At 53.0% G+C, this 27,180-nt stretch overlaps 1 protein-coding gene across 1 annotated transcript; it reads left to right on the plus strand.

Moving 5' to 3' along the window:
• Positions 1-2,136: 2,136 nt before the first annotated feature.
• LOC134401915 (epiplakin-like) lies at positions 2,137-19,693 on the plus strand. The gene has a single exon (XM_063131262.1). It carries the CDS (start codon positions 2,164-2,166, stop codon positions 19,657-19,659), a length of 17,496 nt encoding a protein of 5,831 aa, XP_062987332.1. The 5' UTR covers positions 2,137-2,163; the 3' UTR covers positions 19,660-19,693.
• Positions 19,694-27,180: the final 7,487 nt, after the last annotated feature.

A 27,180-nucleotide genomic window follows, 5' to 3' on the forward strand; every position in this document is an offset into this window, starting at 1 on the left:
TGTGAACGTGGTCTTTCAGGGGGAGTGCTGCCCCCTCCAAACCAGGTGGCCCACTTCCACCCAGGTCAGCCCACTTCCCACAATACCTCCATCTTGTATGGATTAAGCTTCAGCTTATTTACCCTCATCCATTCCCAAACTGCCTCCGAACACTTGTTCAGGGTTTCCACAGCTTCCCTGGTGCTTGTAGATGGGAAAGAGGGATGGGGCGCCAGACGTGCATCTTGCGTAGACTCGTGCCATCTTAGTCCAAACCCAGGTGACTTCTCCCAGCGGTTTCAGGTAGATGCTACAAAACAGGGAGAACAAGATGGGACCCTGAGGCCATGGGTTGAGCAGAGGACTCCCTGCAGCACCTCCTGGGCCTCCCCCACCCCCAAAATGCTACAGCCACTGTAATATCCAGCCAATAATAATAATAACAATAACAATAACAATAATAATAATAATAATTTTATTTCTTACCCGCCTCTCCATTCTGATCGAGGCGAGGAACAACAATAAATGATAAAATACATAAAACTGAATGAAAACATAATATACATTGTTAAAAACATCCTAAAAACATTCTAAAATCATCTTAAAATTCCACTGGATAGGCTTGCTGGAAGAGAACAGTCTTTATAGCTTACTTGAATGCTAGTAGATTGTTAAGTTGACGAGTTTCCTCCAGCAGGCCATTCCACAGTCTGGGAGCAGCAGAAGAGAAGGTCCACCTAGTCTCATGCCAGCCAGCCAGGAGGATCCATCTCCCCTCTGGGGAACGCCAGGCAGGCCTCCTCACGGGTGTGTTTTAGGCCTCGATTGGAAGTATATCTCTTGACCTTGGCTTTCCCCCAACTATGAGCCATCTTTGTACCAACCTGATGATGCGTGTGTGTGCGTTTTTGTTTGCTTGTTTATATTCTTTTGTAAATTGCTTTGGGATTTGTTTAAAATAAGCAGCGTATAAGTATTGCTGCTAAATAAATAATAAATTGGGGTACCATGGTTTATAGTACTGAAAATCACGGCGTGGCCCAGGAGACCCAGCAAGGCCACGCTCCACTCAATCCATTCCCCAGTGTAAATCGTCCACCGCGGGGACCAATAGTACCGATAGCCCCCTGCGCCCCCCCCCCCACATTCTAGGCTCAGTGAAAGCTGCTGATCCAGAGTGCCTGTTCCCAAGAGGAACAGGGCTGGGCTGGGCTGAGGAGGGAAGGCGGCAGAAGCGATACGCCTGGGCACGTCTCCATCCTTTGTGGCTCAACCTCAGCAAGGCTCAGAAGAATGCAAAAGCCGTTGGGGTGCAGGGTGAGGAGGCCGGTCGGTCGGTCGGTTGCGAGAGCCTGGGTGGAACCTGTGCAGACTTTCTTCTCTTGCTCCCCGTCGCCCCGTTTTGGGTTTGCCCATGGATTTTCTCTCAGTGCGGGGGCAGGCCAGTAATCAGTGGGGGCTGGGGGCTCTGATGTCAGTGGGGCAGTGTATCCGCTTCAGTCAGAACTTTAAAGCAAGCAAGTTCTGGCTGGTTCTGACAAATCCGGAGCGAATTCCCTGCCCTTCTGACGTTGGAGCCACCAGCCTCCACTGCTGGTACTACAAGGGGGCAGGGATCTAGTGACGCAAGAGCGGAGGAGGGAGCAAGCGGTGCCTCCCCACCTCTTCCGAGCGCCCGGGCCTCTGCGCAATGACTGCGGATCGGTGGGGGACCAGGCAAGTTCTCTAGAAAGGCCCAGAACGTATTCCATATCCAGGGGTGGGGTGGGCACGGTCTAGCTGCTGGACAGCTGCCAGGGAGTGACATTCAAGGGGGCAGCTCTCTAGCTCCACTGCCCCCCCCCAGCTCTCCCCACAGCATCACTGGGCCTGCAAGGGGCCTGCCCATGCCTGGAAAGAGAGCCGCTGGCCAGTGCTTCAGAGTATGGGGATGAAGCCCATGGCGTTTGGCGTTTGGGGAGTGGGCCCAGTCAAGAGGCGGCCGGCACTTCTCCCCTGCCCTGCTCTGGCCCCGCTCCGCTACAGGCAGATTTCCCCTGCTCTTCCCCACTCTTCAGCGAGGCGAGCGTCCAGATGAACATCACCGACCTTTCTCTTTCTGGGCTCTCTTTGCAGAAACATCCTTGCCGTCCCTTAAGGGAGCAGAAGATCAGCAACGAGGGAGGGAGCTGTTACCCAGCCAAGATGGAGGCGAGGGCATCGGTGGCACAGGCACGAGGAGGAGGCCTCCCCTGTTTCCGTAGCACCACGGCAGCAAAGGCGGAAATGTGCATCAGGAGCATTGCAGGGGTCTACGTGGAGGCCTCCGGCAAAGCCATGAGGTTTTCCGATGCTGTCCGGGAGCACTTGCTCCAGCCTGATCTGGCATTAGCCCTTCTGGAGGCACAGGCGGCCACAGGCGGCATTGTTGACCCTGTGGGAAAGCAGCTGATCTCCGTAGCAGAGGCATTAGCCATGGGATTAGTCGGGCTGGAAATAAAGGAGAAACTGTTGTGTGCAGAGCGTGCCGTGACGGGCTTCACCGACCCTTATACGGAGGAGAAGATCCCGCTCTACCAAGCCATCCAAAAAGAGCTGATTGGAAGGGAACAGGGCCTGCACCTACTGGAAGCCCAGATAGCCACTGGAGGCATCATTGACCCTGCCACCGGCCACCGTGTCCCTCTGCATGAGGCCTACGCATGTGGATTCATCGATGAAGAGATGAGCAACCTCCTCTCTGATCCTGGGAATGAGGAGGCCAAGGGCTTCTTGGACCCCAACAGCAACCAGAAGGTCCCCTACATGGAGCTGATGAGAAGATGCATCGCAGACCCAGCCACGGGGCTGCTACTGCTGCCCCTGAAAATCTCCTTCCCTGGGCTGAGAGGGTCTGTGTGCAGCCATGAGCTGCTGGACTCCAGAATCATTGACTCACCCACGTTCAAAGCCCTTCATGACGGGGAGGTCACAGCGCAGGAAGTGGCAGAGATGGACTCTGTTCAGCAGTACCTCTCAGGGACAAACAGTATCGCTGGCGTAGCCATCCTGCCCACCGGTGAATGTAGGAGTCTGTACCAGGCTTTAACAGACCACCTCCTAATGCCAGGCACAGCTGTGAGGCTCCTGCAGGCACAGGCTGCGACAGGCTGCTTGATAGATCCGGAGAAGAATGAGAAGTTCACCGCTGGTGCTGCCGTCCGGGCCGGTGTTGTTGGGCCAGGCCTCTATGAGAAGTTGTCTTCAGCAGAGAAAGCTGTCACAGGGTACAGAGACCCCTTCACTGGGGAGACGCTCTCCCTATTCCAGGCCATGAAAAAGGGCCTTGTGCCCAGGGACCCTGGCCTTTTCCTGCTGGAAGCCCAGCTTGCCACTGGTGGCATCATCGACCCACACGCCCATCACCGGCTCCCTGTGGAGGTGGCCTGTCAGCGGGGCCATTTAGACAGAGACCTGCACAGCCGTCTCTGCAATCCCACCGATGACATCCGTGGGTTCCTTGAGCCCAACACAAAGGAGAACTTGTCATATGCAGAACTGGTGCTGAGATGTGTCACTGATCCAGACACCGGACTCTGCCTCTTGCCCCTTTCTGGAGACCACAGGAGGGAACACGCCTTCATCGACCACAGCACACAGGTTGCTCTGAGAAACTCGGTGGTGTCTGTGCCCTGTGGCAGATTCCAAGGGAAGCCCGTGTCCCTCTGGCACCTGCTCTTCTCAGACTACTTTACAAGAGAGCAGAGGAGAGCCCTCGTGCAACAGTTCTGCTCCGGGGCCCTTTCCACTCGACAATTGGCTAACAAGGTCTGTCTCGCCGTCCAGCAAGTCACTGACAACTCTAGAGTCACCTTTGAAGGCTTGAGGGACAAGGTGACCCCTGCCCAGCTCCTGAGCTCCGAAATCATCAACAAAGATTTATTCGAGAAGTTAACGCAAGGGGAGACCTTGCCCAAGGATGTTGTTAGCATGGGGATGGTGAAGAAGTACTTGGAAGGGACGGGCTGCATCAGTGGGCTGCTCCTGCCTGACTCCCAGGAGAAAATCAGCATCTACCAAGGGAAAAGGAGAGGCTTTCTGCGGCCAGGAACATCCCTCATCCTTCTAGAGGCTCAGGCTGCCACAGGGTACATCATTGACCCAGCTGCCAACAAGAAATACTCCGTGGACGAGGCCCTGCGTGCTGGCGTCGTTGGCCCAGATGTTTACGACAAGCTCGTGGCTGCTGAAAAAGCTGTCACAGGCTACAGGGATCCTTACACGGGGGACAAGATCTCCCTCTTCCAGGCCATGATGAAGGACCTCATCGTCAAGGAGCATGCCATCCGCCTGCTGGAGGCCCAGATCGCCACCGGGGGCATCATCGACCCTGTCAACAGCCACCGCCTGCCGGTGGAAGCGGCCTACAAACGGGGCTACTTTGACAAGAAGATGAACCTGATCCTTTCGGACCCCAGCGACGACACCAAGGGCTTCTTTGACCCAAACACCCACGAGAACCTGACTTACCTGCAGTTGAAGGAGAAGTGCATCACGGAGCCCTCCACGGGCCTCTGCCTCCTGCCGCTCAACAGCAGGAAGCGGCAGTTCATTGACGACGCCACCAAGCAAACCCTTAGGAGCTCCTGGCTCTTGGTAAAATACGGCCGTTTCCAAGGACAACAGGTCTCCGTATGGGATCTACTGAACTCAGAATACTTCAGCGAGGGGAAGAGGCGGGAAATATTCAACCACTACTCCCTACGGAAGGTCACCCTAGAACAAATCCGTCTCATGTTAGAAGAGGAGATGAAGAAATGGGCCCGCATCCAATTCCCAGCCCTAAGGGGGAAGGTCACTGCCTACCACCTGGTGGAAACTGGCATCCTTGAGAAGGAGCTCTTTGAAAGGCTCCTGGAGGGAGCTGTGAGCCCAGAGGAGGTGCTGCGCATGGATTCGGTCAGAAAGTACCTCTACGGCACAGGCAGCATTGGGGGAGTCGTGCTGCAGCCCTCCAATGAACGAGTGAGTCTCTATGAAGCCATAAAAAGGAGCATTGCATTGCCAGGGGTGGTGCTGCCCTTGCTTGAGGCACAGGCTGCCACGGGCTTCATCATTGATCCAGTGAACAATCAGAAACTCTGCCTAGATGATGCCGTGAGGGAAGGCCTGGTCGGCCCTGAGCTTTACGAGAAGCTCCAGCGTGCAGAAGAAGCCGTCACGGGTTACATGGACCCTTTCACAGGCCAGAAGATTTCCCTCTACCAAGCCATGAAGAAAGGCCTTGTGGCTGACAAACAGGCCATACAGCTGATGGATGCCCAGCTGTCTACTGGGGGGGTCATTGACCCCCACAGTGGCCACTATGTCCCAGTAGAATTTGCCCAGAGAAAAGGTTACTTGGATGAGGACTTCTGTGAAATGCTCTCCAAACCCAGCTCTCACACCAAAGTGTTCAACACCCTTGACAGCAAAGAAAATGTGACCTATGGCCAGTTGATAAATCGGTGTCAGACGGATGAAGTTTCTGGCATTCACCTGTTGCCTCTGTCCCAAAGGGCTTCTCCTATTCACACAGATGAGCAGGTCGAGCAGCTCTTCAGGGAGACCCTTGTGGAGGAGAAGGGGGTCTCCCTCTGGGAGCTCCTGACCTCTGGCTACTTCACTGAAGAGCAGAGAAGAGAGTTCCTTGAGCAGTATAGGTCTGGGGCAATGTCACTCCGCCAACTGCTTGCCCTGGTCCAGGGACTCATTAAGGAAATAGAAATGAAGGCTCAAACGCAGGTGGCTTTCCAAGGCCTGAGAGGCGCAGTGCCTGCAGTCTGGCTTCTGGATACTGGCATCATTTCAGAAAAGACATTCATAGAGCTGGCCCAGGGCAGGAGAACCGCCAGAGAAGTGTCCGAGAGGGAAAGCGTGAAGAAATACTTGCAGGGCACTGGGGGCATCGCTGGAGTCTTCATTCAGGCCTCCCAAGAGAAAATGAGCATTTACCAAGCGATGCAAAACAACCTCCTTCTGCCGGGCACAGGAGCAAGGCTACTGGAAGCCCAGGCAGCCACGGGCACCCTCACAGACCCAGTGACAAACCAGAGGCTTGGCGTCGAGGAGGCTGTGAAAGCCGGCATTGTGGGTGAAGAACTGACAGAGCAGCTGCTGCAGGCGGAGAGAGCACTAACCGGCTACCCCGACCCCTACTCAGGAAAGCCAATCTCAGTGTGCCAGGCGATCCGGAAGGAGCTCATTGCTGCCAGTGCCGGCATCCCTTTACTCGAGGCTCAGTTGGCCACTGGAGGGGTCATTGACCCCCTCCATCACCACCATCTTCCTCTCCATGCTGCCTATAAGCACGGCTTCTATGATGAAGAAATGCACCAGGCCCTTTCTCAGCACAACGATGACACCTGCGTCTTCTTTGACCCGAATACACAGGAGAGCCTGGCTTATCAGCAGCTGAAGGACAGATGCATCCGGGATGCTGAGACCGGACTCTTCCTGCTCCCTCTCTCAGAAGATGCAGCTTTCTACGGGGACAGACGCACCATGGAGGTGCTGAAATCTGTAACTGTCTTTGTCAACGCTGGGCGGTTTAAAGGCCAAGAAGTTTCTCTCTGGGACTTGCTCAACTCGGAGTACATCAGCAACAGCAAGCGGAGAGAGCTGGTGATGGCATACAAGGAGGAGAACGCTGAGATACTTCAAGAAATGATCGCAACCGTCACCAAGAACATCGAAGAGACTGAACAGCAAGGCAAGCAGTTCACCTTCAAGGGCTTGCGCAAGCAGGTCTCAGCCAGTGACCTCTTCCAATCACAGCTCATAGACAAAGAAACTCTGGATGAACTGCGTCATGGAAAGAAAACTGTCCAGGAAGTCACTGAGATGGATTCTGTGAGGCAATACCTCGAGGGCTGTAACTTCATCGCTGGAGTCCTTGTACAGCCAAGCCACGAAAGGATGAGCATCTACCAGGCTTGGAGGCGGGGTCTCCTCAGACCAGGGGTGGCTCTGGTGCTGTTGGAAGCCCAGGCAGCCACAGGGTTCCTCATTGATCCCGTGAAAAACAAGAAGTTGTCAGTAGATGAGGCGATGGCAGCAGGGCTGATTGGGAGGGAGATTTACGAGAAGCTACTGAGTGCGGAAAAGGCCGTGACGGGATACACACACCCCTACACCAAAGGCCAGATCTCCCTCTTTGAGGCCATGAACGAAGAGCTCATTGTGAAAAGCCACGGCATCCGCCTGCTGGAGGCCCAAATAGCCACCGGGGGCATCATCGACCCTGTGCACAGTTACCGCATCCCTGTTGAGGTGGCTTATAAGCGGGGCTACTTCGACGAAAAAATGAACCAAATCCTTTCAGATCCAACAGATGACACCAAAGGCTTTTTCGACCCCAACACACATGAGAACCTCACTTACCTGCAGCTATTAGAACGATGCATCCAAGATCCAGGGACTGGACTGTATATGCTGCAAATTGTCAAAAGAGGGGAAAGGTACTTTTACATTGATGAGACAACGAAGCAATTTCTGAAGGCACAACCTATGCAGATGCATGTAGGCAGGTACAAAGGCCAATCCGTCTCCATGTGGGACCTCCTCTGCTCCCCCTATATCCACGAACAGAGAAGGAAAGACCTGGTGAGCCAGTATAAGTGTGAGGACCTGACATTAGAACAACTCAGCGAAGCCATCACCACTATTATTGAGGAAACGGACCAGAAAGCCCAGACGCTCAAACTTAAGGGACCGAGGGGGGAGGTGTCAGCCGCGGAGCTGTTCAACTCAGAGATAATTGACAAAAAAACGCTGGATGGGCTTCATCAAGGGGCTGGTGCCCTTCAGCGGCTTGCCCAGAAGGACTCCATGAAACGAGTCCTGGAAGGAACCGGCTCCATTGCTGGAGTCTTGATAGGAACCGAAGGGCAAAGGATGACTATCTTCGAGGCCATGAAGAGAGGTCTTCTCTCACCAGAAAACGCTCTCATGTTGTTGGAAGCCCAGGCTGCCACTGGATTCATCCTTGACCCACTGAAGAAGAAAACATTCTCTGTTGATGAGGCTGTCTCTGTGGGGCTCATCGGCGAAGAGATTCATGAGAAGCTTCTCTTTGCAGAGAAAGCTGTTACAGGATACACCGACCCATCCATGGGGAACAAAATATCTCTTTTCCAAGCCATGAAACAACGTGTAGTAGAGAAACCACTTGCTCTGAGGCTGCTGGAGGCCCAGATTGCTACTGGGGGCATAATCGACCCGATCTATGGCCACCGCATCCCTGTGGAGGTGGCTTGCAAACGTGGCTATATGGATGACCACACTTTCGTCCTGCTTTCTGATGCAGATTATGCTACCAAAGGATTTGTGGATCCCAACACTCAAGGAAGGATTACATATGCACAACTCCTGCACAGATGCACTAAAGACACAGGCACAGGGATGTATCTCTTACAGTTGATAGGAAAGAGGGACTATTTCTATGTAGATGAGATAACCAAAAATATTCTCTCATCCACCAAAGTAAATGTAACACTTGGGAAATACAGAGGACAGACCGTCTCTTTATGGGAGCTTCTTTCTTCAGACTACATTAATGAAGAAAAGAAGAAAGAACTGATTAGAAAATATAAGCAGGAGTCCTCTGCTGTTCTGCAACACATCATCAATGAAATTCTGAAAATAATAACAGAAAAAGAAGAAAGCAGAAGAGATATATGGTTCCAGGGGCTACGGAAACAAGTCACAGCTGCAGAACTACTGAAAGCTGACATAATTGGTAAAGACACAATGAAGGACTTAGAGGAGGGCAAACAGACTCCACAAGATGTAGCACAGATGGATTCAGTGAGGAGATACCTGGAAGGCACCAGCTGCATTGCTGGAGTGCTGGTGCCCTCCAGGTCAGACCCTTTGAAGACGGAGAAGATGACCATCTACCAGGCCATGCAGAAGGGCATTCTGAGGCCAGGCACAGCCCTGGTGCTGCTGGAGGCCCAAGCCGCCACTGGGTTCATCACTGACCCTCTGAAGAACGAGAAGCTCTCGGTCAATGAAGCCACTTCTGCCGGACTGGTGGGCGGAGAAATTCATAACAAGCTCCTTTGTGCAGAGAAAGCAGTCACTGGATACACTGACCCAAATACGGGTGGAAAAATATCTCTTTTTCAGGCAATGGGAAAAGATCTCATCATCAAAGAACATGGTATCCGTTTGCTGGAAGCTCAAATTGCTACTGGAGGTATCATTGATCCAGTCAACAGTCACCGTGTCCCCATTGAGATGGCCTACAAACGGGGATACTTTGATGAGAAAATGAACCAGAAGCTCTTAGACCCCACGGACGAAACCAAGGGCTTCTTTGATCCCAACACACATGAGAACCTCACATACAAGCAGCTGCTAAAAAGATGCACTCGTGACCCAGACACTGGACTCCTTATGCTCCGACTACATGACCGGGACATAAACGCCCTTCATTTAGATGAAAACATAAGGAAGGCTCTGAAGACTACAACAACAAAAGTTAGCCAAGGGAATTTCCAGGGACAGGTGCTTCCTCTGTGGGACCTCCTGTTCTCTCACCACATCTCAGACTGCAAACGGGAAGAGCTCCTGAGCCAATACAGAGACGGCAGGCTGACCCTTGTGGACCTAACGCAAATCCTCACCGCACTCCTTACGGAGGCTACAACCACAGGGGGTAAGCACCCCACTACCTCTGACATGCCAGGCCGTGGTGGTGCCGACAGTTCTGCGAGAGAAGAGGTTGCCGAGGCTTTGGAACTGGGTGAAAAGGAGAAGGCTCTGAAGTCCCGGATGGTCGAAGTATCCACCAGAGAGTTCCATGGACGGAAGGTTTCCGTGTGGGAAGTGCTTCACTCCAAGTACATCCCAGAGGAGAAAAGGAAGGAGCTCATGCAACTCTACTTATCTGGCGTACTCACCGTTGACCAAATGGAAACAGTCGTCACCACCATCGTCAACAAAACGGCGGAGGAGAAAACAACGGAAGCATCCCATGGACATGCACACACGGGCCAGTGGGAGGACGCCTTGAGGAATCACACCGTGGTCCTGCACATCGGTGAGTTCCACACTCAGGAAATCTCCCTCTGGGATCTCCTCTTCTCGCAGTACGTTCCGGAAACCCAAAGAGAGGGGCTCTTAATGAAGTACCGTTCCGGAATCCTGAGTATCCTGGAGCTGATACAATTGCTGACCCCCCTCCTCACGGAGGCAGAGGGACCTTGTGGCAAAGAAACAGAAGATGCCAGGAGTCCGAAAAGGGAGCGGCCCCAGTCCCAGGCAGATGGAGCGCCTCCTTCCCCACAGGATGCCGAACTGGAGAGCGCTTTACGGCTGGTGACCACAGATGTGCCTGTGGGTGAGTTCCAAGGCCACAAGCGCTCAGTGTGGGAGCTGCTCTTTTCCAAATATGTGACCACAGACAAACGGCACGAGCTCCTGGAGAGGTACCGAGCCGGATCTGTGACCGCAGAGGAGCTTGTCCAAATAATCACCGCCCTCATTGAGGAGATGGAGCAGAAGAGCAACCAGCTGAAATTCTCTGGGCTCAGGAGGCAGGTGACAGCCTCAGAACTGTTCGACTCCCAGATCATTGACCAGGACACGCTCTCCGAGCTGACGCATGGCACCAAGACTGTGGGGGAGGTCAAAGAAATGGAGTCCGTGAAGCGATACTTGGAAGGCACCAGCTGCATTGCCGGCGTGTTGGTGCCCTCCAGGTCAGATCCTTTGAAGACGGAGAAGATGACCATCTACCAGGCCATGTGGAAGGGCGTCCTGAGGCCAGGCACAGCCCTGGTGCTGCTGGAGGCCCAGGCCGCCACTGGGTTCATCACTGACCCGCTGAAGAACGAGAAGCTCTCGGTCAGCGAAGCCGTATCTGCCGACCTGGTGGGGGGCGAACTGCAAGAGAAGCTTCTCTCTGCAGAGAGAGCCATAACTGGCTACAACGACCCGTACACAGGGAACAAAATCTCCCTTTTCCAGGCCATGAAGAAAGGCCTCATCGTCAAAGACCATGGCATCCGTCTGCTGGAGGCCCAGATTGCCACCGGGGGCATCATCGACCCTGTGCACAGCCATCGGCTCCCCGTGGAAGTAGCGTACGAGCGGGGCTATTTTGACCAGGAAATGAACCAGATCCTCTCAGACCCCACAGATGACACCAAGGGCTTCTTTGATCCCAACACTCACGAAAACCTCACGTACATGCAGCTTCGGAACAGGTGCCTCCCCGATCCGGACACCGGCCTCCTGATGCTTCAAGTCATGGACAAGGGCTCTTTTTCCTTCCACCTCACCGAGAACACAAGGAAGTCTTTGCAGTCTGCCAAGACCAGGGTTGGTGTGGGGCTCTTCCAGGGACAAGAAGTCTCCCTCTGGGACCTCCTCTTCTCCAGATACGTCCCTCCGCATAAGAGGCTGGAGCTACTAAGGCAGTACAAGGCTGGTACTATAAGCCTGGAGGACATCCAACAAATTCTCATCACCATCATCACTGAGACGGAAGGAAGGAGCACCAAGCCAACGGGGCACAAACAACCTCCTGGCACAACCACAGCAATGCCGCCGAAAGATGACACTGCCCATCCCAACTTCGAGGAGCCCTGGCAGAAGGCCTTGAAGTCCACAACTGTCGACGTTCCTGCGGGAGAGCACCGCGGTCAGACGACCACTGTGTGGGACCTGCTCTTCTCCAGAGACATCTCCGAGGAGAAGAGGACAGAATTACTGGGCTTGTACAGAAGAGGGTTGCTGCCTATGGACCGGCTGATAAGTCTCCTCACCACCCTTGTCACGAAAAAGGAAGCCTCCAGTAGGACATTTGACATTAAGGTGAGAAGTCCAGAGCAAGTCGTGGCAACCAGTGGGAAATCTCCTGTGGTCTCCTCCCCAGATTCTGGGAACTGGGAAAGCGCCTTGCGGTCTCAGCCCATGCAAGTCCCTGTGGCGGAGTTTCAAGATCAGCAACTCTCTGCGTGGGACCTCCTGTTCTCTCACCACATCTCAGACTGCAAACGGGAAGAGCTCCTGAGCCAATACAGAGACGGCAGACTGACCCTTGGGGAGCTAACACAAATCCTCACTGCTCTCCTTACGGAGGCTACAACCACAGGGGGTAAGCACCCCAATACCCCTGAGATGCCCAGCCCTGATTACACCGACGATGACGACGACAGTTCTGCAAGAGAAGAGGTTGCTGAGGCTTTGGAACTGGGTGAAAAGGAGAAGGCTCTGAAGTCCAGGATGGTCGAAGTATCTGCCGGTGAGTTCCATGGACGGAAGGTTTCCGTGTGGGAAGTGCTTCACTCCAAGTACATCCCAGAGGAGAAAAGGAAGGAGCTCATGCAACTCTACTTATCTGGCGTACTCACAGTTGACCAAATGGAAACAGTCATCACCACCATCGTCAACAAAACGGAGGAGGAGAAAACAACGGAAGCATCCCATGGACACGCACACACGGGCCAGTGGGAGGACGCCTTGAGGAATCACACTGTGGTCCTGCACATCGGTGAGTTCCACGGTCAGGAAGTCTCCCTCTGGGATCTCCTCTTCTCGCAGTACGTTCCGGAAACCCAAAGAGAGGGGCTCTTAATGAAGTACCGTTCCGGAATCCTGAGTATCCTGGAGCTGATACAATTGCTGACCCCCCTCCTCACGGAGGCAGAGGGACCTCGTGGCAAAGAAACAGAAGATGCCAGGAGTCCGAAAAGGGAGCGGGCCCAGTCCCAGGCAGATGGAGCGCCTCCTTCCCCACAGGATGCCGAACTGGAGAGCGCTTTACGGCTGGTGACCACAGATGTGCCTGTGGGCGAGTTCCAAGGCCACAAGCGCTCAGTGTGGGAGCTGCTCTTTTCCAAATATGTGACCACAGACAAACGGCACGAGCTCCTGGAGAGGTACCGAGCCGGATCTGTGACCGCAGAGGAGCTTGTCCAAATAATCACCGCCCTCATTGAGGAGATGGAGCAGAAGAGCAACCAGCTGAAATTCTCTGGGCTCAGGAGGCAGGTGACAGCCTCAGAACTGTTCGACTCCCAGATCATTGACCAGGACACGCTCTCCGAGCTGACGCATGGCACCAAGACTGTGGGGGAGGTCAAAGAAATGGAGTCCGTGAAGCGATACTTGGAAGGCACCAGCTGCATTGCCGGCGTGTTGGTGCCCTCCAGGTCAGATCCTTTGAAGACGGAGAAGATGACCATCTACCAGGCCATGTGGAAGGGCGTCCTGAGGCCAGGCACAGCCCTGGTGCTGCTGGAGGCCCAGGCCGCCACTGGGTTCATCACTGACCCGCTGAAGAACGAGAAGCTCTCGGTCAGCGAAGCCGTATCTGCCGACCTGGTGGGGGGCGAACTGCAAGAGAAGCTTCTCTCTGCAGAGAGAGCCGTAACCGGCTACAACGACCCCTACACGGGGAACAAAATCTCCCTTTTCCAGGCCATGAAGAAAGGCCTCATCGTCAAAGACCATGGCATCCGTCTGCTGGAGGCCCAGATTGCCACCGGGGGCATCATCGACCCTGTGCACAGCCATCGGCTCCCCGTGGAAGTAGCGTACGAGCGGGGCTATTTTGACCAGGAAATGAACCAGATCCTCTCAGACCCCACAGATGACACCAAGGGCTTCTTTGATCCCAACACTCACGAAAACCTCACGTACATGCAGCTTCGGAACAGGTGCCTCCCCGATCCGGACACCGGCCTCCTGATGCTTCAAGTTATGGACAAGTGCTCTTTTTCCTTCCACCTCACCGAGAACACAAGGAAGTCTTTGCAGTCTGCCAAGACCAGGGTTGGTGTGGGGCTCTTCCAGGGACAAGAAGTCTCCCTCTGGGACCTCCTCTTCTCCAGATACGTCCCTCCGCATAAGAGGCTGGAGCTACTAAGGCAGTACAAGGCTGGTACTATAAGCCTGGAGGACATCCAACAAATTCTCATCACCATCATCACTGAGACGGAAGAAAGGAGCACCAAGCCAACGGGGCACAAACAACCTCCCGGCACACCCACAGCAATGCCGCCGAAAGGTGACACTGCCCATCCCAACCTAGAGGAGCCCTGGCAGAAGGCCTTGAAGTCCACAACGGTGAACGTGCCTGCGGGAGAGCACCGTGGTCAGACGACCACCGTGTGGGACCTGCTCTTCTCCAGAGACATCTCCGAGGAGAAGAGGACGGAATTACTGGGCTTGTACAGAAGAGGGTTGCTGCCTATGGACCGGCTGATAAGTCTCCTCACCACCCTTGTCACGAAAAAGGAAGCCTCCAGTAGGACATTTGACATTAAGGTGAGAAGTCCAGAGCGAGTCGTGGCAACCAGTGGGAAATCTCCTGTGGTCTCCTCCCCAGATTCTGGGAACTGGGAAAGCGCCTTGCGGTCTCAGCCCATGCAAGTCCCTGTGGCGGAGTTTCAAGATCAGCAACTCTCTGCGTGGGACCTCCTGTTCTCTCACCACATCTCAGACTGCAAACGGGAAGAGCTCCTGAGCCAATACAGAGATGGCAGGTTGACCCTTGTGGAGCTAACACAAATCCTCACTGCTCTCCTTATGGAGGCTACAACCACAGGGGGTAAGCACCCCAATACCCCTGAGATGCCCAGCCCTGATGACACCGACGACGATGACAGTTCTGCGAGAGAAGAGGTTGCCGAGGCTTTGGAACTGGGTGAAAAGGAGAAGGCTCTGAAGTCCAGGATGGTCGAAGTATCTGCCGGCGAGTTCCATGGAAGGAAGGTTTCCGTGTGGGAAGTGCTTCACTCCAAGTACATCCCAGAGGAGAAAAGGAAGGAGCTCATGCAACTTTACTTATCTGGCGTACTCACCGTTGACCAAATGGAAACAGTCGTCACCACCATCGTCAACAAAACGGAGGAGGAGAAAACAACGGAAGCATCCCATGGACATGCACACACGGGCCAGTGGGAGGACGCCTTGAGGAATCACACTGTGGTCCTGCACATCGGTGAGTTCCACGGTCAGGAAGTCTCCCTCTGGGATCTCCTCTTCTCGCAGTACGTTCCGGAAACCCAAAGAGAGGGGCTCTTAATGAAGTACCGTTCCGGAATCCTGAGTATCCTGGAGCTGATACAATTGCTGACCCCACTCCTCACGGAGGCAGAGGGACCTCGTGGCAAAGAAACAGAAGATGCCAGGAGTCCGAAAAGGGAGCGGCCCCAGTCCCAGGCAGATGGAGCGCCTCCTTCCCCACAGGATGCCGAACTGGAGAGCGCTTTACGGCTGGTGACCACAGATGTGCCTGTGGGCGAGTTCCAAGGCCACAAGCGCTCAGTGTGGGAGCTGCTCTTTTCCAAATATGTGACCACAGACAAACGGCACGAGCTCCTGGAGAGGTACCGAGCCGGATCTGTGACCGCAGAGGAGCTTGTCCAAATAATCACCGCCCTCATTGAGGAGATGGAGCAGAAGAGCAACCAGCTGAAATTCTCTGGGCTCAGGAGGCAGGTGACAGCCTCAGAACTGTTCGACTCCCAGATCATTGACCAGGACACGCTCTCCGAGCTGACGCACGGCACCAAGACTGTGGGGGAGGTCAAAGAAATGGAGTCCGTGAAGCGATACTTGGAAGGCACCAGCTGCATTGCCGGCGTGTTGGTGCCCTCCAGGTCAGATCCTTTGAAGACGGAGAAGATGACCATCTACCAGGCCATGTGGAAGGGCGTCCTGAGGCCAGGCACAGCCCTGGTGCTGCTGGAGGCCCAGGCCGCCACTGGGTTCATCACTGACCCGCTGAAGAACGAGAAGCTCTCGGTCAGCGAAGCCGTATCTGCCGACCTGGTGGGGGGCGAACTGCAAGAGAAGCTTCTCTCTGCAGAGAGAGCCGTAACCGGCTACAACGACCCCTACACGGGGAACAAAATCTCCCTTTTCCAGGCCATGAAGAAAGGCCTCATCGTCAAAGACCATGGCATCCGTCTGCTGGAGGCCCAGATTGCCACCGGGGGCATCATCGACCCTGTGCACAGCCATCGGCTCCCCGTGGAAGTAGCGTACGAGCGGGGCTATTTTGACCAGGAAATGAACCAGATCCTCTCAGACCCCACAGATGACACCAAGGGCTTCTTTGATCCCAACACTCACGAAAACCTCACGTACATGCAGCTTCGGAACAGGTGCCTCCCCGATCCGGACACCGGCCTCCTGATGCTTCAAGTCATGGACAAGGGCTCTTTTTCCTTCCATCTCGGTGAGAACATAAGGAAGTCTTTGCAGTCTGCCAAGACCAGGGTTGGTGTGGGGCTCTTCCAGGGACAAGAAGTCTCCCTCTGGGACCTCCTCTTCTCCAGATACGTCCCTCCGCATAAGAGGCTGGAGCTACTAAGGCAGTACAAGGCTGGTACTATAAGCCTGGAGGACATCCAACAAATTCTCATCACCATCATCACTGAGACGGAAGAAAGGAGCACCAAGCCAACGGGGCACAAACAACCTCCCGGCACACCCACAGCAATGCCGCCGAAAGGTGACACTGCCCATCCCAACCTAGAGGAGCCCTGGCAGAAGGCCTTGAAGTCCACAACGGTGAACGTGCCTGCGGGAGAGCACCGTGGTCAGACGACCACCGTGTGGGACCTGCTCTTCTCCAGAGACATCTCCGAGGAGAAGAGGACGGAATTACTGGGCTTGTACAGAAGAGGGTTGCTGCCTATGGACCGGCTGATAAGTCTCCTCACCACCCTTGTCACGAAAAAGGAAGCCTCCAGTAGGACATTTGACATTAAGGTGAGAAGTCCAGAGCAAGTCGTGGCAACCAGTGGGAAATCTCCTGTGGTCTCCTCCCCAGATTCTGGGAACTGGGAAAGCGCCTTGCGGTCTCAGCCCATGCAAGTCCCTGTGGCGGAGTTTCAAGATCAGCAACTCTCTGCGTGGGACCTCCTGTTCTCTCACCACATCTCAGACTGCAAACGGGAAGAGCTCCTGAGCCAATACAGAGACGGCAGACTGACCCTTGGGGAGCTAACACAAATCCTCACTGCTCTCCTTACGGAGGCTACAACCACAGGGGGTAAGCACCCCAATACCCCTGAGATGCCCAGCCCTGATGACACCGACGACGATGACAGTTCTGCGAGAGAAGAGGTTGCCGAGGCTTTAGAACTGGATGAAAAGGAGAAGGCTCTGAAGTCCAGGATGGTCGAAGTATCCGCCGGCGAGTTCCATGGACGGAAGGTTTCCGTGTGGGAAGTGCTTCACTCCAAGTACATCCCAGAGGAGAAAAGGAAGGAGCTCATGCAACTTTACTTATCTGGCGTACTCACCGTTGACCAAATGGAAACAGTCATCACCACCATCGTCAACAAAACGGAGGAGGAGAAAACAACGGAAGCATCCCATGGACACGCACACACGGGCCAGTGGGAGGATGCCTTGAGGAATCACACTGTGGTCCTGCACATCGGTGAGTTCCATGGTCAGGAAGTCTCCCTCTGGGATCTCCTCTTCTCGCAGTACATCTCAGATAGCAAAAGAGAAGAACTTCTAGGTATATATCGAAATTGCCAACTAACCCCTGAAGAACTCACTGCTATAGTTTCTACTTTAATTAGTGAATTGATTGATGGTGGCAATGAATGTTCAGCACATGACACAACACATGCTGATGTGGCATCATCTGAGAACGAAGAAGCTGTTCTTACTCCAGAATGGCTAGAAAAGGAGAAGGCTCTGAAGTCCTGCATGGTCGAAGTATCCGCCGGTGAGTTCCACGGACGGAAGGTTTCTGTGTGGGAATTGCTCCACTCTAAGGACATCCCTGAAGAGAAAAGGAAGGAGCTCTTGCAACTCTACAAATCTGGCATTCTCACAATTGGTCAAATGGAGACTGTCGTCACCACCATTGTTAACAAAATGGAAGAGCAGAAGGAAAACACTTCAGATGTGAGTGATAACCAAGCAGTGCCAAGGGAACCTGAAACTCCCGACTCATCGCACTACGACCTTCTACAGCATACTTTACGCTTGGAGAATATTGATGTCACTATCCGAGAAATCCATGGCCAGAAGGCCTCAGTCTGGGATCCTTTCTTTTCCAGGTGTGTGTCTAATATCAGGAAAGAGGAGATTCTACACAGACATGGAGCACCAACAGTAAGTGTTAAAGAAAATTTCAGAAGCATTACTACTCTTATTACACAAACAGAAAACCCAGGTGACACATCATGCAAAACTGGGGAAATTCCCACAGAACACCTTATGTCACCAGGAACATTCACGGCTTCTCACACAGAATACCAAGATGACACACAGACTGCTTTGAAATCTAGACTGATCAACATATCTGTTGATGAGTTCCATGAGCAACAATTTTCAGTATGGGATCTACTTCACTCCAAATACATCCCAGAGGAGAAAAGGAAGGAGCTCTTGCGACTCTACAAATCTGGCGTACTCACAGTTGACCAAATGGAAACAGTCATCACCACCATCGTCAACAAAACAGAGGAGGAGAAAACAAAGGAAGTATCCCATGGACACGCACACACGGCCCACTGGGAGGATGACTTGAGGAATCACACCATGGTCCTGCAAGTCGGTGAGTTCCAAGGTCAGGAAGTCTCCCTCTGGGATCTCCTCTTCTCTCAGTACATCTCAGAGTACGAACGGGATGAGCTTCTGAACAAATACAGAAATGGCAGTCTGACTCTTGAGGAGCTCAGAAAAATCCTTGCTGCTCTCCCTATGGTGGTCACAAACAAAGAGAGTAAATGTCTCTCAGCCCCTGACATGCCCCGCTGTGATAACGCTGCATCTGAGAAAGAAGCAGATGGTGATGCTCTGGAAATGGAGATGGCGCTAAAGTCCCGGATGGGTGAAGTATCCGCCGACGAGTTCCATGGACGGAAAGTTTCTGTATGGGAACTGCTTCACTCCAACTACATCCCTGAGGAAAAAAGGAAGGAGCTCTTGCAACTATACAGGGATAGCATGTTGACCATTGACCAAATGGAAACTGTGGTCACCGCCATGGTCAACAAAACAGTGGAGGAGAAAGCCAAAGAACTGTGTGGTGTTACAAGTCCGAGACAAGAGACAAGAACATCTGGAGAAGGTCAGAATGTTTGCTTCCCTCAGTCCATCTCTTTGGAAGCCATGTTACGATCTGAGAGATTTGTGGTACCAGTTGGTGAGTTCCAAGGGCAGATGGTTTCTTGCTGGGATGTTCTCCTCTCTAAATATATTTCAGAAGACAAGAAGCAAGATCTTCTAAATAAATTCAGAATGAAAGCAGTCTCTGTTCAGGATCTGACAGGCATTCTCACCAACATCATCACAGAAGCAGAAAGGCGTAAGGGAGATCTGCCAGCCAGCACAGAAGGTGGACATATAGCAGCTGAGGGCCTAGGCGAGAAATGCGAAGATCTGCATGCGCGGCATCAGCAACTGAAGAAATCCTTGAGGACCACGATGGTCCAGGTCACTGTAGGAGAGTACAAGGGACAGAAAGTGTGCGTGCTGGATCTCCTGTTTTCTAAATATGTCCCTCAGGATAAAAGGCAAGAACTCCTGGAATTATACAGAGCGGGGACATTACCCATCCAAGAGATGATAACAATGATCACTACCATGACTGAAGAGGTTGAAAGCAAATGTGGGAAGTCCAACCCAAAGAAAAAAATGTCCTGCAAAAAAGGCAGAGTATGTTGGAAGGATCAAGGCGCACAGCCATAACTGACTGAAGAAGCAGAGCCCGGAGGCTAACCCGGCCCTCTTGGGCTCCTCCGGCTGCCCTCGGGGTGGTTTCTTGCCCCCGCACCCAGCACTACGCAACATACCTCTGCACACCCAGAACAGACTCTGACGTGGGTTCGCCTTCTGTGGGGAACCAGTTATCTGCTGTTCCCTTTTGAAAGAGTTCCTAAAGTTCTTACTTTTGCTCCATTCGCTGAGACTGCACCTTGGACCGGGCGCACTTTCTTTTCAATCATCCGCATTTCATCCCTGGATTGTCAATCACAACTTCCTCGGTGAAGGTCTGAATATGTTCTGCTCCTATCCGCATTCCTCAACTGTGGCTTTCTAGGAAATGCCACTCTGGGTTTCATTTTTGGGAAGACTGATGTCCACTGAAAAACACACAGAGAAAGAAATCTACAGCAACGACTTCAAGCTACCCATGTGTATTCACAATGCAGAAGAGTATCCTCCCTCCCTCCTAGCTGGCCCTTCCTTGATGGCTGCAATGCCTAGCCAGAAGAGAGCACAAACTATGTAATGCCAAGGATCAGAGTGGATTCTGAACCTCTTCCTCAGAAGGTGCCACTCCTGACGCAAGAGGGCACCAAGCGGGTCTCCTTATTCCATTTCCCACTGGAAAGTGGCTTGGGCCAGGAAGATACTCGCTGCCTGCCTCTCGGGCATGGATAATGGATTTCTACCTGCATCTATTTATTGGCAAATGCCTCTAGTTGCCTTGGACTGTAGCTTGTGGGACCCTTTCAGGAACTGAGAAAACCTTGCTTCCATTATCATTGAGTTTTGTTTATTGCAAACTAGGGATTGCAACGCACACCCTGGAAATGCAGGCGGTAGGCTGATGTGCAACTTTGCCTTCTAAAGCTTCCCTTTGGGGCCTTCCATTCTGTGATGGGTCAGTTAGTTGGTGAAAGTTGCCTCCCTCTTGGGAGAGCCTGCCTTGTTACAGAGCAACTCAGCCCGACTGTTTCTGCTGAAAATAAATGATAAACATTAAACCTCTATAAGCTGTCCTGGTTGCATTGAAATTTGGTCTGGATCTAGGCAGATTCATTCATCATTACATCTTCTAAAGGCTGATAAAGAGTTTTATTTATTTAATTATTATTTTTTATAATTTCAATATTTACATGCTGCCTTTCAGGCCAAAGCCCTCCCAGAAGTGATAGGGGGTTACATAAACCACTTAAAATGTAAAACAAATTGTAAAATATGCATTGAAGCAATCCAATTAAAAACTAGAAACTGCAGGAGTTAAAACAATATATAGCCCAGCTCACGACATACTAAAGAAAAAACAGACCTGTTAAGGTCTATGGAGCCATACATGCATCACTTGGGACAGACTTCCACAGACATGGCGCCCCCACTGAAAAGGCCCTGGTGTCCCTAGTGTTCGCCAGTCTTGGGGGTGGGTCTGCACTTAAGAGTGCTGAGGCCAAACTTAAGGTCTAGGCCAGTCTGTTTGGGGGGGCAGGAAGTCCTTCAAATAACCTGGTCTCCTACAGCTTTATGGGTCAACACCAGCCGTTTAACTTGGGGCCGGAAACAAAGAGGCAGTGAATGTAACTGTTACAGAATAGATGTTATATGCACTGGACACCTAGACCCAGCCAGTGTCCACTTTAAAGACAGCCCCACATTGAGCACATTGCAGTAGTCTAGTCTGCTGTAACTTGGGCATGTGATTCTGAAGTAGCGTCTGTCCTCTCCAGATAGGGTTGAAGTTGCCAAAGTTGCCAAAGCTGGTCAGAGGTGCTCCCAGCCACCAATATCAGCCCCACCTCCATGGATAGTAGCAAGTCGAGGAGAACCGCCCAGCTGCATGCTTGGTCTTTCAGGGAGAGCACTGTTGCCCCACTGGAAACACAGGAGACACAGCTCCATCCAGGTTGGCCGACTTCCCAACCCACGGCCATTTCATCTTGTCAGGATTCAGGCTTCAGTTCGTTTACCCTCATCTGTTCCAAGACCACCTCCAGACCAGTGGAGGCTGAGAAGGCCCTGGCTAGGGCCTGTGGTGTTCATGACATGGTGCTGGTGCCACCTAATCATTTCTCCTTACAAATTGCACAGTTAAACAGACCCTTCCCAGCAGCCTGGCCTAGGGCTCGTGATTGCCAGCATATGGCACTGGCTGGTTTTGATGGTGCGCAGCACCAATGGAAAACGTGACTTCTTCTTTCTCCTCCTCCTCCTCCTCCTCAATCCAGAAGTGAAATGTGCCCTTCCTTGACTGGCATCACCTTCCCACACTACATACATGGCTGCCATTGGATGCATTTGCACAGCTCTCCGGTGTGCAAGGGATGTTCCTTGGGCACGTTTCAGCTGACCTCCATGCATTGGTTTTATCAGCTTCCTTTGGTCATGGGTGCGATTGCTGTACTGCTCTGTCCTCACTGCCTGTTCTGAACCCCTAGAGAGGTGACATCTGCTGCGGGTCACCTTCCCTACCCACGTCATCTTTGTAGCCGTGGGGCTTCCCAAGGTTGTGTATCCAACAGGCAGCCTGCCCCACAGGACAGGTGGCTCCCCATTGCAAATACTCACTCCCCACATTTGCTGGGAGGGCTGTGGAGATGGCTGAAGAGGGGGCAGTGGAGGGGGCAGGGCGAGATGAGGGGGCTCCTTGTCCTTCTGCCCCTCATGCAAATCCAACAGTAGGGGGAGGGTGGAGTGAACTCCTGAATAGGGTTTCGTTGGGTTTCCTAAGTAGCCCACCAAGACGCCCAGCAATTTTCAAGCAGTCCACAGGCAAAAAAGAGGTCTGAGAACTGACCTGCCAGACCAATGGGGCATAGTTCAGGGGTTCACTAGGAGTCCCTTGTGCAATGGAACTGCCCCCACAGCAGAGTTGGGGGTGGCAGGAGTGAAGGAAAGCAGGTCCAAGAACTTGGGTTATAGTCAAGGGTCTTCCCTTGCAAGAATATCACCAGTGTTGTTTGGGTCACCCTTTCAGGCATTTGGTCAACACACACGCACCCCAACACTCCACAGGCAGCAGATGCTGGTGTTTTAAAGCCTCCTTGACTTTTGAAGGCAAGAGGTTTCGAAGCAAAACAGAGTTAGTGCGGACTGAAAGGCCTCAGCACCCCTCAGCTGCTTTTTACAGTTAGGACAAAATTTCCAGCCAAAATTTGAAACCAGCAAATATTTGGGTCAGCCTCACGATGTCGGAAAGCCGGAGAGTCAGGCGTGTTCTCCAGGCCTCATGCTCACTAACACTTCTTGGCACGTGTGTTGCCCAAAAAACGGGGTCGTTCTCCCAGGAGGATGGACCAATTGTCCCACTAAGAGGCACAGAAACTTCAGACCAGTCCAACGCTGTTTTATTCGAATATGGTACATTCAGCTGAACGGGTGAGCTCTCTTAGCTCGTGCCAAGGAGAGCCACACCTAGAGCTTATGAGCTCCTCCATTATATAGGCAAACAGACAAAGCGATTCTTAACTGACATCTCTAACTAGGTGATGCTCCATCTTGAGTGAAGCCAGATGCCTTGGCTGGAGTCGGTTTGAGCTAGGTGCACTGACTAATTGGATTGATTAACTGCAATGACATGGTCTTTGATAAGGCAGCACTGGAATGTCTGCTCATTAGCAACTCTAGATACTGTACTAGGCTTCATAGCATTCCTTTGGTACAGATAAGCACATCTTAATATGAACCTAGGCAGCAAAACTTCACTGACTCAGTCAACATACCCCAAAGGCAATGCAGTTTAAGCAAAGATGGCCTTCCTTTGGCTATCACGTGGGACCGGGGGTGGGGTGGGGTGGGGGAGCGCTGCTGTGTCCCCACGGCCACTTCCGGCCCAGTGAGAGAAGAGCAAGATGGCAGCAGGAGGAGGCGGATTCTTTATATCACTGCCCCCCCCCCAGAGCCCCTCTCCGTGGCGGCCCCGCCTCGCCCCGCCCTGCTTGGCACAGTTCTATCCCAGTTCTATCCCTGGAGAGACATTGCAGGCAATACGGAGCCAGAGGATGTTTTGGAATGTTTGATTTCCGAGTGTTTCATTTGTGGAAAGGCAACATAGAAATAGTCTAAATAAATATGTACAGGTGGCCTCTGTAACTTTGGGGAACTCTTCAGGCAGGGATGGAGATGCGAGGAAGACAGGCCCAACTACGCAAGAAGCGGGAGCGGGCCCGGCCTGGTGTGGGTGGCCAGTTCCACGGAGCTCCGTGGCCTCCCAAAGCCTTTGCTGGCCCAGAAGCTGACAACGAGGCCCGGCCTTTCCTGATACAAACAAGAGGAGAAACAAACAAGGGGGGGGGTTCCCTGGTTCCTTGTGGGGGGGGTCGGAAGGGGTCGGGCCGGGGCTCTGCCTATGGCTGCTGCTGGCAGGGGGACGGAGGGGCGGGGGGCTCCTTGCACAAACAAGCAGAAGGTCTTGAGCGCCTCCGCCGGCTTCTTTTCCCTAATGGGTTTCCTGCAGTAAGAACAAAGATGGCAGAAGGGGGGCGGGGGGGGGCACATGGAAGGCAATGACAGCCGTGGCGGGGGGGGGGGGCTGTAAAAGGAGGCTTTCTCAGCTGGCAGCCACCCCACATTGCCCAGGCACAACAAGAAGCCGCTTTGGCTGTAAGAGGACTGGACTTGTGGCATTCCCATCAGTGTCCAGGAGAGGGCGAGCAAGGACCAGGAACCCTCCAAGTCCGGGGAAGGATGGGGAGCGAGTTCAAGGCTGCCCCCCCCCCTCCACCGCCCCCCGCCCCACGACAGATTTATTCGTTTCTTTAGTCAACCTGCTTCTGTAACGCTCCACCAGGGTTTCCAAGCGCTTCGTAGAAAAGCACATACAACACAACATAAGCACCAATATAAAAGCAGTATAAAACAAGAATGGCCTTAAGAGCATCTCAACCGAAGTGGTAAACAACAGAGCCGCGTTGTGTTCGGCCAAGAGTCGGGGAAAGCCCGAGTGAGCTCACGCGTTTCCACGAGGTGCCTGCCTGAAGCTCCCCCCTTCTTCCGCCTTGCGAGCGGCACGCGGTGGGAGCGTTTGGGGGGCAGGAGCCCCTCCCAAGGAGGCCCACTGACCAGCCGTTACCCGGTGACACCCTGTGGGTGCAGAGGGACCAAGAAGTCCTCCTCAGAGGACCTCAGGGGTCGGTTTGGTGCATCTAGGGGAAGGCCATCAGCCAGGTATCCTGCTGTCCCTGGTTGTTCAGGCCTTTGAGGGTCAGCCGAGAAACCTCCGGAGCTCAGAGGGCCGGTCGTTCAGCACAGGTGCCGGATGTGCCCGGCCAGGTGCGCTGCTGAGCCTCCTGGCTGCTGCCTTCTGCACCTGCGGCTTCTGAACAGGCAAACACTCCAGTTCCTGGACTTGGGCAGCGCCCACCCTACAGTCTCCGCCTTACCAGGATTCAGCGCCAGTTTCTTGGCCCTCAGCATCCAGGCATCGGTTCAGAATGTGCATGGGCCACTCCTGACTCGGATGCCACAGAGAGATAGAGCTGGGTGCCAGCGACGTACCGGTGTGGCCTCCCTAACGGCTGCTACCAAGGGCTTCCCATGTAGACATTCAATAACCTGGAGGACAGAAGCACGCCCTGTGGCACCCCAAGGAAGTTATGCAACGGTGAGGACAGCGTTTCACACTCACCTACATTCGGGGCGTGGAGTAGGGCTGGTGGCAATGGGGGTGGCAGATTTCCTGGGGGCAGCGAGGAAAATGTCTGGCAGAAGTTGAGCAAACAAAAGCAAGGCTCCCCTCCACCCCGCTGCTCCTTTTGCGCACATGCCAAGGAGGGAGGGAGGGAGGTGCACCCTCTGTCCTCGATTCAAACCATGCGTCCATCATGTAAAGAAGCTCATTGTAATCTTGCAAAGAAACCGAAAGCAGAAAGCACCAGTAAGGATGCCAGGGTGGGGGGAGAGGTTGTAGAGAAGCTCTGGGCCCAAGGAGGGCTTTTCAGGATTTGGTGCACCTCTGTCTCCTTTAAGGTAGCAGGTCCTACGCCGTCACGCAATGATGCGCTCACCATTCCCCCTATTCCATCCAGTCAGTCCCCCGTGACTGGCTTGAAGAAGCCATGAAGAGCAAGGCTCCAGAAGGCATAGAATCATAGAATCATAGAATAGCAGAGTTGGAAGGGGTCTACAAGGCCATCAAGTCCAACCCCCTGCTCAATGCAGGAATCCACCCTACAGCATACTTGACAGATGGTTGTCCAGCTGCCTCTTGAATGACTCTAGTGTGGGAGAGCCCACAACCTCCCTAGGTCACTGGTTCCATTGTCGTACTGATCTAACAGTCAGGAAGTTTTTCCTGATGTCCAGGCGGAATCTGGCTTCCTTTAGCTTGAGCCCGTTATTCCATGTCCTGCACTCTGGGAGGATCGAGAAGAGATCCTGGCCCTCCTCTGTGGGACAACCTTTGAAGTATTTGAAGAGTGCTATCATGTCTCCCCTCCATCTTCTCTTTTCCAGGCTAAACATGCCCAATTGTTTCAGTCTCTCTTCAATTTTAAGATGTTTTTAAAAAGTTTTTAGGATTTTTTAGGATGTTTTTAACAATGTATATTATATTTTAATTGAGTATTATGTATTTTATCGTTTATTGTTGTTCCCTGCCTCGATCAAAGTAGAGAGGTGGGCAAGAAATAAATTATGATGATGATGATGATGATGATGATGATGATGATGATGATGAGAGACATGCAGTGGGTGACACAGAGAGGCAAGTGTCTTGTTATTTATTATTTATTTATTGCATTTCTATACTGCCTAATAGCCGAAGCTCTCTGGGTGGTTCACAAAAATTAAAACCATTCAAAGTATAAAACGACAGTATAAAACCATAATATAAAATACAATATCCTGCTTCACATCCTGGGGGTCCCAAAGCAGAAACTGATCCCGCAAAACAGGAGGTGGCCGTGCACTGGACACCTCAGCGGACTCTGTCTCAATAGTGTCATTCATGTCAGCATGAAAGTGAGCGATTTTGCCCTCAAAATGTTTAGCAAACGCGTCACGGTGAGCCTCCAACGGTGGATTGAAGGGGGTAGATGAAAACAGCCCCAGACCCCTTGGAAAAGCTCAGCTGACTGGCTGGCTATTGGAGGAGGCCACGGAGGCAGCAAAGCAGGGCTTCGCCACTGCTTCCACCGCCACGCAGCAGGTGGGACGGTGCGCTCCCATGGCTGTTTGGTTACCTTCATGATGGGTCTTGGCCACTTCCAATGTAGCTGTCTTCCAGCCTGTGTTGTCATTCAAGGCTCCAAGGTAAACCTAGGGCCATCTGAGCTCCGCAGTGCTGAAAAGAGCTCCCGGGAGCAGCTGGGTTGATGGGCCTTCATGCCTGATCCTTGCACAGTGCAGAATTGGCGCCTCTGAATCCTGGAAAAAACCCGAACTTTCAGGAAGCCGTCAGATTCTCTGGGTCTACGAGGTCTGACCCTCTGAATGGCCCCACCCTCACCCCCTGGTGCAAGGAAGGACTGGCACCGCGAGTCCAAGCGTCACCAAGAAGTGGTCTGACCATGA

Source organism: Elgaria multicarinata, chromosome 7 (assembly GCF_023053635.1).
Source record: "Elgaria multicarinata webbii isolate HBS135686 ecotype San Diego chromosome 7, rElgMul1.1.pri, whole genome shotgun sequence".
Taxonomy (NCBI): Eukaryota; Metazoa; Chordata; class Lepidosauria; order Squamata; family Anguidae; genus Elgaria; species Elgaria multicarinata.